The 18,951-nt window shown below is 39.4% G+C and overlaps 1 protein-coding gene across 2 annotated transcripts in view; it reads right to left on the bottom strand.

Annotated features, from left to right (window-relative positions):
• LOC128907875 (centromere protein J-like) overlaps positions 1-16,367 on the bottom strand; it is a 42,582-nt gene extending 26,215 nt beyond the window's left edge. For both annotated transcript variants that reach the window (XM_054197218.1, XM_054197219.1), the window contains exons 1-6: positions 16,253-16,367; positions 7,525-8,124; positions 7,121-7,217; positions 3,300-3,545; positions 1,973-2,068; positions 1,422-1,563 (exon numbers count right to left, since the gene is read on the bottom strand). In XM_054197218.1, the coding sequence (XP_054053193.1) occupies positions 1,422-1,563; positions 1,973-2,068; positions 3,300-3,545; positions 7,121-7,217; positions 7,525-7,974 (1,031 nt within the window). In that variant the 5' untranslated portion in view covers positions 7,975-8,124; positions 16,253-16,367. The remainder of the gene's footprint in view (positions 1-1,421; positions 1,564-1,972; positions 2,069-3,299; positions 3,546-7,120; positions 7,218-7,524; positions 8,125-16,252) is intronic.
• Between the last annotated feature and the right edge of the window lie 2,584 nt (positions 16,368-18,951).

Here is an 18,951-nt window from a genome sequence, read left to right on the forward strand (position 1 = left end):
TTTGAATTAGCTAGTGAAGAGCGACAGAGGAGAAAAATAATTTCCATAATGTTGCGGAGGGACAAATTGAACACTGACTCTAAACGAAGTATAATATATCATACATGAACATATTGCATTGGAAATGTGTTCAAAGCCTTAATTTAGGCACTTCTTAATAATTTCTACTGAATATTAAAAAATCTTGGGTTTAATAGGGTTACTGGTTACACAACACATCATCACTGTTCTTTCTATACCCAGCCTCCACCCAACACCACTGTACCAAGGGTAATCTTTTTATTTGTAAGTCTGGCTCTGTCTGTTAGCACTCAGCATGGCCTAGTAGGGTTAGATTTGTAGAGCAAAACTGTTGTTGCTGAGGACTCAATGTTAGACAATATGCATTTCAGGGAAGTTTACTTCAAACCAACTGAAGCCTGGTCCCATAGTGAAAATGTCACAAAGAGCTGGAGTACATTCTGTGCTGTAGTTTCATCCAGCTCATGCTAAGACCACAATGTGAATTAAAGCACAACAAGTGGGGGTGACTGGGAGATGGACTTCAAAAGCTCACTTCTGATCCCCAAAGGTATATGTGGACAGGCCCACTTGCCCAGAGGTGCTTATGGTCCTGTCACCTCTTCTCAGCCTTTTGCTCTGGAGGTCCCCATCTTCCTTCTCTGCCCAACTCCCACATGGTTAATGCACTATAACACACTCATGACAATTACTCTAAGTCTGTACTTAGAAGTTTGCTGCTTCTCTTTTATACTTGATGGAAGGATTGGTGTGCCAAAAAGATGCTGCTTCTATCTGCATCAGCTGAGGAAAGGTAACAACTCTATGAGCATTTATTTCATCACTAATGCCAACCAAACCATTCTTGCCTAGCCACGAGCACCCACTCAGTGTGCTGGTACAACTCCTTTTGCAATGCAGTGATGAACCAGATCAGAGAACTGATCCAAGTTAAAAGTTACATTTCTCCTCTCTCCAGATAATTTTAACAAGGATTACTTCACTACCTGTTCATTATATAGGCACATAAAAATTGGTCTTGGCACAGCTGAAGAGGCAGAGCAAGGACAAGAATGAATGAGCTACTCAGGATGATGCTGCTATCACAAACTGATGGCCACTGCAGAAGAAATGATGGCATAGCAGAAGTTATCTCTCCCTGATAATTTTTGCCTTACTCCTGTCCTTCAAAGATCATAGTTGCAAGACCAGCTCATTTAAATTGACTATACTAGCATCCTATCATATAGAAGTAGATCAGCTGCCAGTCCCCAGACCTGTCCTGTCTCTGCCCGTGCATACCTGCCACTCTCAAGCAAAGGAAAGAGCCTTTGTGTTGCAAATATAACACATACAGTATGTGTACAATCAAAGAAAACATGCTTTTGTATCTTGACTGACCGATTAAGATAATTTCTCACCTGTCTTCTATGTTTCCAGTCTTCACCTTCCCCTCTATGCCAAAGGGAGATGGAGGAATCACCTCCTTTACGTGTTCTCTTTGTTCTTCTTTGACAGCAGAAAAAGTTTCAGGGAAACTCTTTTCTTTTAATTGCCTGTTATCTAAGCAGCAGGAAAAAGGTCAATGAAAGCAAAGCCTTTAGAGAATGAATGAATGAATGAATGAATGAATGAACGAACGAATGAAAAATAAACATAATAAAATAAATTAGAAATGTTTATATTTTCAACAACATATGCAAGATTTTGATTTTTGAAAATACTTTTTGAGAATACAATTGAATTGAGTTAGTGGAGGGAAATCTGTCAAAAAAAAGAGGCTCCTGATCCTCACGTCTAGCTGCTGGAAATAAGGAAAGGGCAAACGGTATCATTTGTACTCCTTGCCTCTAGAGATTTCTAATGCTTGGTTATTGTGTTCACTGCAGAACATTGCAGTGGAGACACTTTGCTAGACAGTACTGAACTACTCACTACTACAGAACAACGTGCAAGCAGCTGTGTAATTCACCTTTGTTTTCTTTTCTGTTCTCTTCTTGAGCATCTTGTCTGGAAAGTTTTTTTGTGGGGCTCCCAGTACACTGAAGCAACGGCTCGGTGCTTATCCCTTTAAATAAGTATGTGAAGAGTTATACAAGCTGTTGGTACACTCATGTTTATGTTACCAGCAGTAAAAACCCACACGCCTCCCAGCAGTTAGGAAGGTCTCTGTTCATTCCAGTCCTCAAGCACACATTCAACTGAAGCAAATTTCAAAGGCAACTGCACTGAGCAACTGCCAGTCAGGAGTTAACCTGATGCAATAAGACCTCTGCAACTTCAAGCTTTAGTTTTACACAAACAAAGCACGTCTAAGTCAGCGCTGCTGTCAAAAAAAGCAGTCATACCCCGCCTTGTCCTAATATGTTCTTGCTCTCAGGTTCTTGCTTTCCTCATCTACTACTCCCTGATCTATGCTGGCTGAAGTATGTCTGAAGCTCTCTGATAAACTTTACTAGGCAACTGACCCGGGTTCAGGTTAACCCAGCAAGAAAATAATAGTGCCAGGCACGAGAAGGAGACAAGGCTCTTTCAGTGAGAGTACTGGTCCTGAGCTACCTTGAGGAATAGGAAATTAAAGTTTCAATTCTACTATGGGACTGTCTCACAGCATCACAGTCAGGTCTTGCTATAAAAGTTCAAAGAAATCCAGGATGCGGGTCTGATTTACATCCTCTTCCTCTTTAAGCAGTTTCATTCCCGCTTTTTTTGTTCATCTTCACCCCATTTTGAAATCAACTTTTGATTTCTTGCAAATCGCTCTTTCTTGTTTCTCACCCTTTGGTGTCTTCCCACAGAAGAAAACTCTGGCTAAATGTAGCAAAGAGAAGATGCCAAATGGCAGTTTACGTTGTTTTTCCTCCAAATGATGTGACTCCATATCAATGTGAGAAACACCAAGATTGCTGATGAAGACCAGGCCTTCTTTGCTAAAGAAACACATTCTCTCACCTTTGGAAGCTATATCCACTTCCTACTTTTTATTCTTCTCCCCCTAAATATAACATACTCCCTACTTCATATAGCTTAGCTTTTCCAATTGAATGACTTTCTGCTCCATTTATACCTACAAGGCCAAATTTCTCTGTCACTATGAGAGGAAGAATGACTGTGATTCAAAAAGTAAAAAAAAAAAATCAAGGTTAAAATACTTTAAAAGCTTTTATAACAAGCCATCAAAAAAACAAAGCACCTTCCCCTGACCTGCAATAAAATCAGTAATAATCACTAGCAAGGGCAAAAATTCACAGGATTGGCACAATAGCTTTAGTTTCAGATTTCCAGCACTTTTTACCCACCTGAATCTGAAAGTTGCACGTGCTCTCCTGAGATTTCTGAACTGCTCTCGTTTGGCATGAACGGCGGGGATCTGCTTTGCCAAGCAGAGCGCATTGCCAAGGGAGAGGTCGGTAAGCACTCTAGGCTCTCAACTTGGGAAGAATTTTCTGATGGGAACTGGACAGAATTGAAAGTAGCTGGAAAGCACGGAAGGGGTGGCATCGTGGCTACTGGGTGGGAAGGTATCCCAGGAGAAACAGAAAAGCCTAAAAATCATTACCAGGAAAGAAAAATTAGAGACACTTAAGACAAATATTTTGCACCAAACTAGAAATCTCTTGCTAAACTGGTCTTGCACAAAAAGAATGTTGCTTTCATGTTACCTGGTGGTTTGTATGTTCAGAGTGAAATAATCAAATTCCGCGTTTGTTATTTTACTAAAATTGTAAAATGTGCTTGCTGCAACCTTCAGTCATAACTAAACTTATCATATGCTACAGGGATGCTGAATTAAAAATAATTTACGAAGTACTTCTGAGCATGTAAAACACACATTTCCTCTAGGACTCCTTAAGTCCCTTCGCTGGTAGAAGTTAAGCATTGCAAAGTATCTCTGAGGCACTTCTCAATGCAAAAGAGGGGAAGGTTTTCCTTTTAGCTCTGGATGGCGGGTTACACATTTTATTAGAAGACTTCCAAGTGGAAAAGTTCTGCATAGGGACCAGAGGCCAGGCTCACTACTTCCAGGAAAGAAGCCCATTTATAAGGTTACAAAATTAGGCTCACTTCTTATTTTCTTTCTCCACAACATGATTCCTTTCTGTGCTGTAACCTGACTTCAACAAGAAGAACAGAATGCCTGCAACTGAAATTGCCTCACCCCGTCAGTTAAGGCCTTTTTTGGAAGAAGGCTGATCTGTGGACTCAAATCCTGCCCAGCACAGACAAAAAAAAGCCCAACTCGATACTTCTGGACAGATGCCCTAACCATGCAGCTGGCAGGTGGGCAGAGCCCCTTCTGTCTGTGTTACCATGAGACATTAAAATAACAACCTGTAGTTCAATGAGGTTTTGATTTTACTGTTGGTCACTGCATTATTTCTTTAAATGCATGTCAATATTAAAGCAATTACCTTTATCGTAATAAGATAATTCATAGCCTTAGTAGTTCTTCATATTTTACCTCTTTAAAGCTTAATGGGACCAGATGATGCAATATCTTTTGCTATGCTCAACCTACACTGCCTCCACTAACAAATGAGAACTTTCCGTGCAGATTTTGGTCAGCTTTTCATTCGAGCAAACGTTTTGTCTGTCGCTTTATATGTCAGCTAAATGTATCTGGATACGTAAATACACACAAACAGTATCCTATAAATATATTTCTTACTGTATGAGCTTGGTCTTGAGTTCATGATACAAACTGTACTTCCCTTCTTCAGAAACGCATCAACTGACTTACGGCACTGGGGCAGGGGAAAGAGAAGTTTGCATGATGAAGCATAGCAGGACTTTCCTTTTCACACTGTTCAGCCCTTCCTGAGAACCTGAAGAAAGTGATGCAGCCTAACTGTTCTCACAGCAAACCGGTGGAAGTAACAAGCAGCATTTTGCTAATTGCAGCATTTGGGCAGGGATTAATGAATAACATAATTACTCTGTGGATGTCCTGCTTTGAGTAGAAAATTTGGAAGCCGCAGAGTGTGTACTTATTCAAGCTGGCCATTGCAGACAGCTTGCTGAGCATTCGCCTGCCATTTCAACCAGACTTTTCTCTGAGGCAAAAAGCACAGGATCATGAAGATTTCATTTACTCAGCCATAGTCTTCATTCTGTCTCTTTCTCAAGTTGTCTCCCTAGTATGCAGCAGTGGCTCTTGACAGCTCTTTCACAGTGGCATAGCTCCATCAGGAAAATTGGTACAATGACACCCAGGCCTGCTGGTATTACTGCTGGTGTGGCTTGGCTTCTGGCTACAGGGTTGATGGTTGAGATCCTGCTTACCCCCACTGCCCCACAAAAAAACCTGACTGACACACTGCATCAAGTTTGAAAATGAGACCTTCAAACAGACGTGACACTGTGTTCCTTCTGAAGTTTCTTGTTCCCTTCAGTCTCATATTCCTTTCCACTGCTGACATCATCGGGAAGCTCAGAACGGTCCCCACAACACAAGCAGACAACCAAAGCTGCAGAAAGCCAGGCCTTTGATGGTCACTGTGGGGTTGGTGTTTGGCCCTTGCTTCCTACCTGGTGCATATACCCCAGTGTACGCCTGCTGCTTGCATACATGCCCAGCAGCTCTGACAGCCATACAGCTTTTCAAGTTGTTGTTAACATGTTTGATGTCAGTTGTTGCAGCCACCCCAACAGCATGATGGATCTGGTTGTGTGTTGTTTGTCCAGCCCAACTTCTTGTCATTCCTACAGGAGGTTCTCTGACCCCATGAGGCTGAAGGAAACGAAACAAAAGCCCAGAGCTCTGATAGTCTTAAAAGACACTGAGACTTGAAGCCAGCAGAGACCATTTGTTATATTTATACAGATCTAATTATGCATATATATACACAGGTTTAAAATACTTCTATTAGTATTATTTTCTTCCAGTTTTGTTACACTTGGAAGAGAGGGTAGTTAAAAGCATTTTGCTGGCCAGTGTCCTTTAATTCCACTTTCCTAAACCCTTTTATTTTGTTGAATAATAATTGCTGTTACATACATTAGTGAGGCAGATTAAACTTGCTAAAATTTCAGTTTCTTTTAAGGCAACAATAGTGTAAGGGCATGTTTCCCTAAAGCCAACTAACAAGTGCCAACTCCCAGACTTTCACAGCCAGGGGAGGTGGGTGGGGGACCAGAAATAATAATAAATCCACAAAGAATTTATGGTCTTTTGCTTTTCTTGCCCCCCACTTGAGACCTTGCAGCTCCTTAACTGGGCAAAGAAGCTTGAAATTAGACCGAGAAAACTGATACCAGATCAATGCACAGATGCAGGCAGGGGATGCCTTAGGTTCCTACCACATGGGTTAGGTGAAGCTGCCTCCCTAGCAGCTCACCTGAGGAGTGGCAGAAATTCAAGGATCACCTGTCCTTCCTATGCCTTTATGGATATTCCCTGCCTGACGTTATGCACAAGCAGCCCTGATAAAGCCTGGCCAACACTGTCACAAGTCTACATGATTTCCCTAAATTCTCCTTTCACCATGGGGCCACACGCTGAGGAGAATGTGCTACTACTGTGGACAGGGTGGAAAGTGGGGGGTGTCCTCTGTTTCTACTTGCTGAGCGGATGGCATTTTCTGGGGCAATGCCACTGGTAAAATGAAGCCGTTCAAGGTGTTGTATCATGCTGTGAGGAACAGGCTGTACTATTAAAGGTAAGAGTCTATTAACAGAAGCATGGTGTGTTGACTTTCTTCCTTTCCTTTTTTCTAGGTAAAAGCTGTAACTTTCATATAGAGGTACAGAAAAAAAGGATATTTCAGCTTTTCTGTAATGCTCACCATTATACTATAGTTTTCTGCAGTACCATTCAAATCCATAGTTCACTAGAAGTCTGTACAGGAGGTCTGTTATTAAACATAAAGGATTCATCCTCATAGTTCTCCTGGAATTTTAGTGTACAAAAATCGAAAGAAACATTTTCTGGGGTTTAAAGCTTGTGCATAATGTGTATAAAGCAATGAGTGTTCTAGCCCAACTGCCAGAGGAAGAGCTCCCAGCCACTGAAAACAACCATCAGACCTTCTATTTCTTTAAGGAAATGCTGCGTTTCACTGCTGGACCGCAAGCATCAGCAGGGAGGGTGCTGCAGCATAAGGAGGGATTCGCCAAGTACCTGGGTTGTAAAGTGCGATGATTTTCTGCTGTTCAGCCACCAGCCTTTGCAGCTGCTCCATATGCTGCCTCATCTCCTGGTCCTGCTGTCCTGGAGTCTGAAAATATCATGAAGACACAGTATCAAACTACATTTCTCAATGTTTCTGGTATCAACAGTAATAACAAAGGAAGCCCTGAGGTGAGGTGGGCTTAGGGCAAGAGGCAAATGATGCAGCCTTGTTGGCACAGGTACTTCTGATTTTTATATCACCAAAAAAGGCTAAAATTATGATAGACTTCCAATGGAGAAAGGGTTGAGAACTGCCAGCATGAATACACCCTAAATAATAAATTCAACTGTGCAACTACCAGAAATATGCAATATGCAGTTATAAATTCAGTGGTTATTTAAAGCAAACTAACCTGTTCCATGTTTTTGTAGGTGGGAGCACAATGGTTCATCCCAGGCTTTGAGGAAGGGAGCAGAGGAGTGAAGATTTCCAAGGTGTCACTTGCATCATAAATTCCAGCCTGGGTTACACTGGAAGGCAGCGTTCGAGGAAAGCAATCAGAGCTGGCCAGATAATATAGTTGCCTTGCATGCTGAAAAGCTTGGTCATGGCCCAAGTTATCTGTTGAGTCGGTACTGTTGCCCATCATACCACTGGCTTCTGAGCTGTATAAAAGTGGACACTGCTTGCTGGAGGACTCATTCATGTTGTCAACTGAACCTGGGGATAAAGAAGGCATGACCTTCTCAATTATTACTTTGGAAGATGGTACCATGCTTGCCAGATCACTGGCAGTCCATTGTGACATATGGTCTTCCTCCTTAAAAGCATCTGCTTCCATGCCCTGCTTTCCAAAATCCATGTTAGGAATGTTCAATAAAAAACACCATGAAGAAAGGTGTCATACTGACATAGTAAATCCTGTGGTTTGTCTTCTTTCTTTTTTTTTTTTTCATCCAAGAGATTATTTTTTAGCCCAGGCTGAACGTAGAATATCTTCTGACTTCAGAAACTGTAAAACATACATATATAAGTTTATATATTTTTACATCTATATAGAAGTATATATAAATATACATATATATATATATATAAAAAATACTGTTAGGATACATGCAATACAAAACCACAATATTTCTGCCAGCTAAAATGGCTTAGATGTACTGTCTGCTCTCTCACTATTCAATCTTAAAATCTCAGACAAACAGATATAAGACTCTATTACAATAAAACCCAAAACCTATTCACCACTCAAAGCATTTGCCAAAGTGTCCTGACCTTGTCTTTCAGCTAAATCTTCATCCTTGAAATTCAGAGAAAATGCTTAATGCCCAAAGATGACTGCAGAAAGCAGGGAATGGAGATAACAGGAGGAAACAGCAGAAAACAAATGGCATGTGAAAAAAAACAAATTGTGTGATGTTTAAGTAGCTGAGAAGAATGTTTATTTGAAAAAGACAGAATAACACTGCTACAGCTTGCATCCATTCTCCCTGAGATCAGTATGTCTGAGACAACTGCACAACACAAACATTCTGCTTCTCCTCTTTAGGCACCGGGCGCCATTCCTTCCAAGGCAGGTGCCAGGCATTTGCTACTTACCTTAAAAAATTGGGGTAGGGGGGTATATTTCAGCAGCTGAAGCTAGTGAGCTCCCCTATCTTGTCCGCTATGGGAAGATAAAAACGTAATTTATTTGCACTCTTTGAGAATTGTGGAGTCTCCAAGAACTCCATTTGCTTGCAAGAAAATGATTTAATGCCTTCTTCCTACTTTAATATAAGTGGTTTGCATAAGAAGTAAACACACCTTGCTGGGTTTGGTACCTGCTTTGACAGATCCATCATGTGTAGCTAGGAAACATCATGTTGTTTGCAGGCTTAAACTCCCTTTACAGTTCCACTAGAAACATTTTAGAAATCTACAAATCTAAAACAACAGAAGTACAGGCTGTCTGGGCAGATGCTCGTGCACTAAAATAAGAACCCTGCAGAATGGATCTTTGATAGGAGTGAAACAAAAAGAAGCAGATGTTGTGAAGACAAAGGACCAGACAAGGAGAGATCGGAAAGGATGGGCTAAGAAATCACATTTAAAGAAAATAGTAGAACCTGTGACCCTATATTGCAGTTCCCTCCAAAACCTGAGAGGAAACATCAAATTCCTGAGTCTCCTCATTCCTCTGCTGTCAACAACAGTATTGGTTGTATCCTTGTATTGCACAGGATATGATAATTTGCTTCTCCTACAGATCCCCACTTCAGGTTGAAGTCAAGTGGAGGTAAATGTTCCAAACTGCCGGTGTTTTTTCTCCGTATAACACTATATGCAAGTTGGTTAGGGTTTTTTTTGTTTGGCTTTTTTTTAAAAAAAACAACTAGGAAACAACATATACCCACAAAAATCACTTAGCTACGCATAGGGTACAAAAATCAAATGCTGAGCAGTTAGCAGCCGCCAGCATGAAGGTTACTCTCAGTAGTAAGGGGCAATAAAAAGGCTGCTGCTGGCTTGTCCCACCGACATCCCATTTTGCACTGGGTGCGAAAAGACTGCACGTCCTGGTCATGCTTTCTCCAAAATACAAATGAAGGAAATACAATCTAAAGACTAATAATGGTGGGATCTGGAAACAGGTGACACTTGCCAAGAGTCTCTCCAAACACTCTCCTTTAGGCACCACACTTACTGCGCAGCAGGTAAAGAATTATGAAGAACTGGATTTTGTGAAGAAACCTCCCTGAAGTCATCAGCAAGGAAAAGACGTTGAAACCTTAACACTGATAAGGAGGTCCCTGAGTGACTAACTTGGCAGTGTCAGCTTTTATCCCATTAAAAATAAAAAGAAAATCCAATACCTGTTCATCATAGTTGATCTTCTTCATCAGCTTAATATATTGCGATCTCAGAAAGGAGGAGAGGTATATTCTTAATGTATGAGGTTTCATAGATAAGAAATCATTTGTTTATAAAAGTTAACACTGCCTAGGCTGGTAGCTGACTTTAGTTTGGATAAGCAAACCGAACACTAAAACTTGCTCTATCATGAACCTTTTCAATGTTTGCTTTCTCATTGTTGTGGATTGCCAGGGGATTTGTGAGTAAACAGAAGCTCTCAGCCACCATCCTGGTCCCTGCCATTCTTCCTGGACTGCACCACTCAGTTAAAGCCACACAAAGCCTCCCCCTTTCTAGGCAGCAAAGTAGTTCCTCAGTAAATATGGCCAAAGTAGTCAAAATTACACCCTGTGAGGTGGAAATACCTTTGCCCAGAGCACCTTGGCAGCCAGCAGGAGCAAACAAGGAAGTGCAGCACAGGCTGATGATTGTTTATTAAGTGTTTGCGGGGATTCTCTATTTTAGCAGATTTTGTAATTTAAAAACTAGTATAAAGAAAGATGAACATGTTTTGTCTCGGGTAGTCTTCTAATAAATATAAGATGAAATAAATAAGTAAAATACGTCACATTTTCACAGAGCCTTCTATCCATGTAATTTTAAAGCACGCGATGTGTTAACTGCTTGCATAAAGTCAGTATGCGTATGCATACATGACCTGATCTTTAAAACTGTTAAATCCTCACAAATTCCCCAGAAAGCAAGTAGAAATCTATCTGAAAGCCCTGGCAGTTTTAATAAGGTCCCCCAAAATAGCGTCAGGAAGTTAACTGTACTTGCTCAGGCCTGCAGGCCTCAGCTGAAGCCTCAGAGCCAAATACTCAACAAGCATTGAAGTGCTGGACTTAGCTGTGCTCACTGCGTTTTCCAAAAATCCAATGAATTTTTTTTATCATTCTATATCTGCACTGCTCTGATACCTAACAATTCCAGGCACAGATCTCGACGCTTCTCTGTCGGGAATTGTACAACCCCATAACAAAATGACACCTTATTTCACAATCTGCTCATGCAAATAAGCATGCAGTTGCTTCGCAGGTTATATTATATTCTGCACATGCCTCAATATGTGCTCCTGGGACATCCTTCCTGCCACTGAAGTCAAGAGGAGCGGCTCTGAAGCTCTTCTTGTGTGGTAGAGCAACTCTGCTCCTCACCCCCATCTGCGAGCAGCTTGGCTGAGCCCTGGCCTGCTGCCTCTGCCATGGCAATATTTTTCTGCAAAGTCTGCGTACCTGAACATCGGCATTTCCAGCATTTTCCCTTCTTTATCCAAGTGGATGCTAGGTCTCCTCCTGCCAAGGTGCTGCCAGCTGCCTCACTAGTAGACCGGAGTATTTAAAAGCAGCCAAGACTCATTTCTTCTCTTTTTTAAAAAAATATTTCTTTAAAAAAAAAATATCTCTTTTTCACTCAGGTGCTGGCAGCGCAGGCAGACACTTGTCCCAGACAGCCTGCTGCTGCAGCATGGAAGCATGTAGCAGTGGTGCTACCTCAGTACTCAGCTTTTTGGTACTTGCTCCTATTATTTTGGATAAGCAGTTTCATACCGAGCCCACGACTTTCCCCAGGACCCAGCTGCAACAGAGTAACGTGAGGGCTTGCTCTTCCTAAATCAGTATGTTAGTGTGATTTGTTTACCAGTTTTGTGTGTACACTACTAGCAACTTAGTAACAGTATCCACAATTCAGTCTAACAATCTGGTTGACATGAGTTACTCTCGTTTAAGCACCATTTATTATCTACCATTTAGGATACCCTGGGGTGCTTGAATTGCATATAATTTATCTTGTTCTCTGTAAAGAAGCCCCAGGAGAGATTTCTGTTGCCTTGCATGTTGTTCATTCAAGTTTCACTATAGCAGAATTATTGTCACAGTTGAAAACTTTTGAATCAATTGGTTTGTTTTTTTTTTTTCTTTCTTATTTGTATACCATGCCATGTAAAAAAAGACCTCCATTAAATGTAGGGTGGTTTAACTACCTGTTAAAGCTAAATACGATCAACATTCTGAAAATGCAACTCAAAGGCATCTTAATAATTCTTGTCTCCCTCTTTTTTTCTTTAGATACCCTGGGATATTAAACAAATGGGAATTATACGGCAGAAGCTCTTCAAGGCTGCACATGAAACAGCAGACTAGAAAGGGACACCAGTGCCACGTGGTTGGCAGCTTTTCCAGTCAAGAAAAAGTGGCAACCCCTGCTTCCCTGCTCACAGCTCCTCCCAGAGAATTTAGGGCAAGAGGGAATAGGAAATAAATCAGATAAGGAAAGAAAGAAGCACTGAAACAGCTGCCTTGTTTGTCTTGCTCAGGAGTGCTCCACACTGCTGGAGCAGAGTAAAAGTCACTGAGGAAAGAATATCCGATTTGCCGTCAGCTAAACAGTACCTCCCTAGGACAAAACAGGTAGGCGTGGGCAACTCGCTATAATTCAACCAAAAACTAGAATAGTAATTAAAAGCATCTTGAGAAAGGATTTCAAACTTCCTCTCCTGTTGTTCATGTCTATAAATTAATCTCTGGACAGAAGAGGAATTCACTAAATAGCTCCCAGCAAGTGAGCCTGAAATTCTGAAATGGGCATGTGATGCTTTGTCCCTTGTATTATTTGTTGCTGTGTCTTAGAAGAAGAGAAGTTTGCAGGTAGACTAAAAAAGAAGGGCCACAGTTTAATTTGCTGCAGACACTGGTATCTGCCATGGACCAAAAAAGGATATCTATTATACTCCCCCACGAGAGAGAAAGCTCGAGTAATTGGTAATCTGTACTGGTATAAACAGGTACATATTCTCTATTACACAAAGATAACTCAAGCCCACAACAATGAAAAAAGGCACAGCTTTGGGGAAAAAAAGTAAACTGCGTGACTGCTCTGTAATATGTCTCTGTTCATTCTGGCTTCAAAGAAGCTTTGATTACATCTACAAGGTAATAACATCTATTTAAGGTCTGACATTCCTGTGCATCCTTTCGATGTAAAATGGACAAAAACCGGGGTAGTACAGATACTGCATCACACTTTCGGTCAGTTTATACGGGTTTTAGCCACTAGAGGGAAACCTTTATTCTGAGTGAGCAAACAAACTAAAACAAGCACGCAGATGATATCTAAAAATGTTACAATCAAAATAACTTTACACCTAAAAGAAACACATGCTCTCAGAAGTAATTTTAAGGGACTCTCAGTACAGTATCAGTGCCTTACAACATGTCATGATATTAAGTATGAAATTTCAAAAATTCGTTTAAGCAGTGGCATTTTTTTATACATTACTGACAACAAAACTCAGACTGATCAAAAGCCCAAACAGTTTCTAAAAATACCCAAGCTTCCAAAATCGGGTAAAGAAGATAGTAACAACAATTTGCAGACAGTTTTTAGATCGGAGCACTGCTATATTTCTGTGGTCATACCACAGAATTGGCTTAGGCAGTTTATGCCCTGACATCCACTTTTCCAGCTGGAATTACCAGCTCACCTTGAGCCAAATCCAGAAGAGGGGGACTTTGCCAATGGAGCTACACTGGCTTTAACAGACTATAACAGCAATAATGTGGATACAGCTTACACCAAAAAAACCTGACTTTCTGACAGTTACCACTAACCTTTATTTCCTTCGCAAGAGATTTCCATGGTCAGTATAATTTTGACAGCTGGGCATTTGGCTCTTCATCAATTTAGGATATTTTTAAACCTCACTGTATGTTCCTTTTGTGCACAATTCTTCCAGATAAGCTTCCCTACCCAAACATGAGGCATCTGATTGATAGTGACGCTCACTACCTGGGAATCTGGGAGCATAAACCTCTCTGCAACCAGGACCCTATACATGTGATCGTGCCTCAGCTGATGTCAGATCCTGTAACAGCTGATATTTCCCTTTAGCATTTTCCCCAGGAGATTTTTCTGATGCCTGGTTCTATGGGATACTGAGGTCCATGGGAAGAGTCATAATCGAACATATAGTAAAAGCATTACCCAGTATGTTTGTAGCTGTCAGAACCCATGTCCTGCACTGTCATGTGGTAGCTTTTGTTATCCTTTCAGTCCGCTGGGATTTTTTGGCTCCAATCCTGAGGCAAGGACAATATGAACTAGTCCATGTTTAAAAAGATTCCTGTACGCTCCAGTTATCTGCTAGAGATACTCGAGACTGATAATGGGCACTCTGGAGTATCTGAGTTTGCCCATGTCTTAGGCATGTTAGCTGCCTTTGTAGGAGGAAGCAGATTTTGAGAAATACTAATTTCTGATAACTGCATTCCCAAAAGTTCTCTTGTAGGGTAGACATCATCAGAGAAGCTGGAGTCAAGAAGGTTTCCTAAAAACTTGTTTTTACAGCCCTTACCAATAAATACTAATTTTTCTCAAGGGATCAAAGGCAGTGACAGAAAGCTCACAGACGGTTTATAACCACAGTGTCCAGACAAAACTCTTCAAAGAGCCACTGGGTTTGCAGTTTGCTATGAGGGCCTTTATAAAGCTCTAAGAATGTCTGTAACTTGGATTTTGCGCGTCAGTCCACATTTGAGCCTTTATTTGCCTTTTATTACCTCTTTTTCCCTTTTTCCTTAAAACCTTCCTTAAAAGCTGAAGTTACTATAGCTTTTGTTATGAATGCATAAATTTACATAAAACTCCTGTGAAAACTCCTGTGAACATTTCTGCAGTGAAACATTATTTGGGAGTAATTTTTATGTAAAAAAATATTTTTGCTTAAAGGCCAAATGAATAAAAAAAACAGCCCACCTTAATTCACTGCATTCACGACAAAATAATCATTATCTTACCAGAGATCACACAATATATAATGGAGCAGCAAAATACAGAAGTTTTTTAATTGGCTGCCAATAGTCTCATTCTACCTGTGCTGTATCAAAACTTGGTCTTCACTTAAACCCATTGAGCATTTTCACTCTTAGTGAATATTATAAATTGCTCTGGCTGCTGGACTCTGAAATGCATAAAATGGAATTGTCCTTCAGCTTTCTCCCACAATGCAATCAACTGGGAAGCCAGAGAGAGAAGTTTCAGACAAGAGAAATGCAATTTGTGTGGCATTATACATGCCTATTTTCCCTCCTTTTGGAACTATACTGTATTGTTAAATCATATAACGTCATGAATTGAAACTATACGGATATAGAACAGAAATTAACTTTTACAGACTGAGCAGCAATTTAATTTAGTGAACAAAACTCCTTTGGTTTCAGTAATCTTCTAAGTAAGATAGTGACAAAGCCTGAATCAGTACCTGTGACAATCTGTTGATACAAATTTTCAGAACTGCAACAGTATAAAACTAGTACAATGCAGAGAAGACTCATCTCAATGTTTAGTTACAGACGGTAAAACCAGCGGACATTCAGAAGCTAACACAACACCAGCCATTAGAAGTAAACACTACCTTAAAAAGGATCTGACTTACAAAGAACAATCTAACGGAGGGACAGTTGGTGTTCTCCATAGTACATAGATTTCCAAAGAGAAGATAGCTAAGCAACCTGCTTATTTCAGTTAGTAGAGTCATAGAACAGATTGTTAAGTTTGCTTATTGGCACCTCTGGAGATTGTGTAGTTCAGACCCCTCCTCCAAGAAGGATAAATGTGTGCCGTAATGTATCGCACATTTTCTATTGAAATGTCTAAGTCAAAATATCTGATTTACAGCTTTCATCCGTAAATATATCAAATAGATACCTTTATAATAAATAATACTGTGCTATTTTTCAAAGATCTGTTTGCACGTGCAACTGGGGATTCCTTATTTTATTTCCATGTTATTCCCTCCTTAATGCGTTAGCTCTAATAAAACAGCATTTTAAATGACACCTTACAGAGTCTGAGCGCCTTTCTTACTGAGACTGTAACAAACCAACACCTCTTGATGCAAAAAACTAATATATTGTTACTACCAAGTTTTGAAAATCCAACAAAAATGGTTCAACTAGTTTTCTACAGAAATTAAAGACGAGGTGCAGAACTGAGAAGAAACTTCAGGATTTCCAGTTGTTAACATTCTTCTTGTTCCACATTTTGCACCATTTCCGGGGATTATCTGGGGACATAGCTTGATATTTGCTGAGGTTTAAAAAGTTCCCTCCATTTGAGAGGTAACTGGTGCCGCTCAGCTGAGTCACGATAACTTTCAATAAGCTGAAAGCCCAGCACAAAAATGTTAATAAAACACTGCTAAAAGATGTGAGCAGAACTCAGAGTCAGGTACAAAGTCTTACCTGAGAATGTGAGACTTGTTAAACGACAGTCAGGGCAAGAAGATTCTTACACAGTTGTTTTGCCAGGAAGTATTTGTCCATAAATGCCTTTGGAGAATGCAGCAATGGTTAAAGATCACGATGCCTTTGTAATGGAAAAAAAAAGAGAAGTGATAAAGGAAATCCCAATATTTTGAACTCAGCATATTTTGAAGTGTTTTGTAAGCAAAATCAGCAAAAATACTTGTTGTTGGAATTTCACAATAAGGACACAGCCTACTCCTTCATAATTATTGAGACCTCAATGAGGCATAGCTGCACCTGATCCTGCAAAAGAGCAGCTATTGGCTCTCCAAACATCACAGTCCCAGTTGCCAGTGAATGTTTTGTGGCTTACCATTATTGAACCTATTAAGATCAGATAAAAACACTTACAGACTGAAAGGAGGAAAGCTACTGCATTTTCAGAGAAAATGGGGTTCTTCACTTTCTTCCTCCTTCACTGACAAGCAGTAGCAACAACCCTCAAGGCAGCGGTGTACTGGTGGTGGAAAGAATAGGCAACGATCTCGCACAACTTCAGTTCAGCCACAAACCTTAGGTTTGGGGAAAGCAATAAGATAAAGCTTATAATGCACATATTTTATTCATTACGTACTCATAATATACAGTCATAATATTATTTTATAAGGCTAAACTAAGTGATTAAAAGCATGTCTTTGGGCCTCAAATCTATAGAGATTTAAGAGATAGGAAGTCAGTTTAGGATAATTTGAACATTAATATTTTAAATGTGGCTTCACAGGTTGAAATAAGCAAGCATTTTTAGATAGTATATTTCACATAAAAATCAAGTAAGTGGAAGTAGCTATCATCGAGGTTCATTTGTCCAATATTTCGCAATCTTAGTTACAATTTTATGCAAGTTAACATGTTTCTGAGGTGTTGTATCATTGCTGGAAAACAATAATTTGTACCCTTATGGAAATAAATACATGGAACAGAAAGAGTTAAAAGGAATTCAGTCCTCTAGTAAGAGCAATATAGCCATCTTAAAACCATGATTTCTATGGCTTTCTTAAAAACATATTACAAAGTCAAATTACAAAATGACAGATATTTATAGAAAACTTGAGAGGAAGAAAACTGTTGAGAGCAGCAGCAGCTAGAAATATTTTGTAATGAAGCCAGCTGCATGCAGCCTAAGACAAGAACAAGAGAGGTTAATGAAGACAAAGCAGAAAATGTTTCCCGCATTGATAAGTCTGATAAAAAAATCCCAGTTTTACAAAAATCCAGACTACATAATACTTTAATTAACAAACACTGTGTTCAGGCCAAATTAACTACAATGTAAAAGGTACACCAGGTTCTTCTGTCTCTGTTTTAGCTGTTTGCATCCCTGCTGATACTGTATTTTGCTACTAGTGGTTCCTTCTGAAGTGTAAAAGCAACATATATATCCACTGGTCTGAAAATACCATAAACAGGAAAAAGTATCTGAAAACATTACTATTTTTACCACTGTTCTTATGAGCTGAATCTGTTCTGAATCTGAATCAGAAAAATAAATACAAAGGTGTTTACATTTTTCTATTAAAATTTTATGAGACAGATGATTACAATACATTATAATTCACTTAGGATACATTAATAAGACTATTTAAACTTTCATAAATGGGTGTTTCTTAGGAATCAAACCATCTACCATAAATACACATCATTCATACGTTCTAAAAAACAGTACACTTTCTGTATCTTAATATTCCTTTTTCTCTTCCATTCTGTATTTTTGTAATGGAATACAGAACATAGAAATGGTTTCTATAAAACCATACTTGATACTAGCAAAAAATAATAAGAAATTAGATGGACTAGAAGCAAAACTTGATCTGATACCTACCAGAAATTCATAGTTTAAAAACTGAATACTAGCAAACGATGAGCAAGGAAAAACAAGGATAGCAAGTAGAGTTCCAGTTGTCACTATTTTAATGGCTCCATATCTCTGTAAAAGTTTTTCAGAAACAGGACCAGAAATTACAACAAAACAATAGCTGGATGATCCAATCCAGGCTAAGAAACAAAACAATATCAGCAATTTTCTGGTAATTAGATAGCTTTTTTCCTTTAAAATTCCTAACCGCCAGATAGGACTAAGCACAATTTCTTCACAAATAGGCCAACCATGTTTTGTACTGAAATATCAGAGCTGTCCATGGCTGACGTAAATCAAGATCACAGGTATTTTCTATTTTGAAGAAAATCTCTTACTTCAATGTTCAGCCATTGTTTCTTATGGAAGGAGCTGAGTGTTCTCTACTTCCTCTAATCCTCAGTGAATCACCAGTTTATAAGTAAATTACAGTTACTACAGATTAAATATATATATATACATTAATTTCTATTAACTAAAATGGATGTCTAGGTATGACAAAGCTATACTAAAATGGAATAAGAGCTTTAAAAAGTTTTGGTAGAAGACTATTAATTCAACTGGTTTAACTCAGCTTTGTATATATAGATCAAATTGATAATGCAGTAATTCAGTATGTATTTCTAATAAAAAGGCAATGAAAATACACGGAAGATGATAATTTCATTAAAAATATGAATGATGCATCAGGATATACAGTTGGGTTGCATAATACCATCAATTCAAAGAAAACTGAGAAAAATGTACAAGCAAGAGGTTTTCAGTTTGTGGGGAAAGGGATCCT

Source organism: Rissa tridactyla, chromosome 3 (genome assembly GCF_028500815.1).
Source record: "Rissa tridactyla isolate bRisTri1 chromosome 3, bRisTri1.patW.cur.20221130, whole genome shotgun sequence".
NCBI classification, from domain to species: Eukaryota; Metazoa; Chordata; class Aves; order Charadriiformes; family Laridae; genus Rissa; species Rissa tridactyla.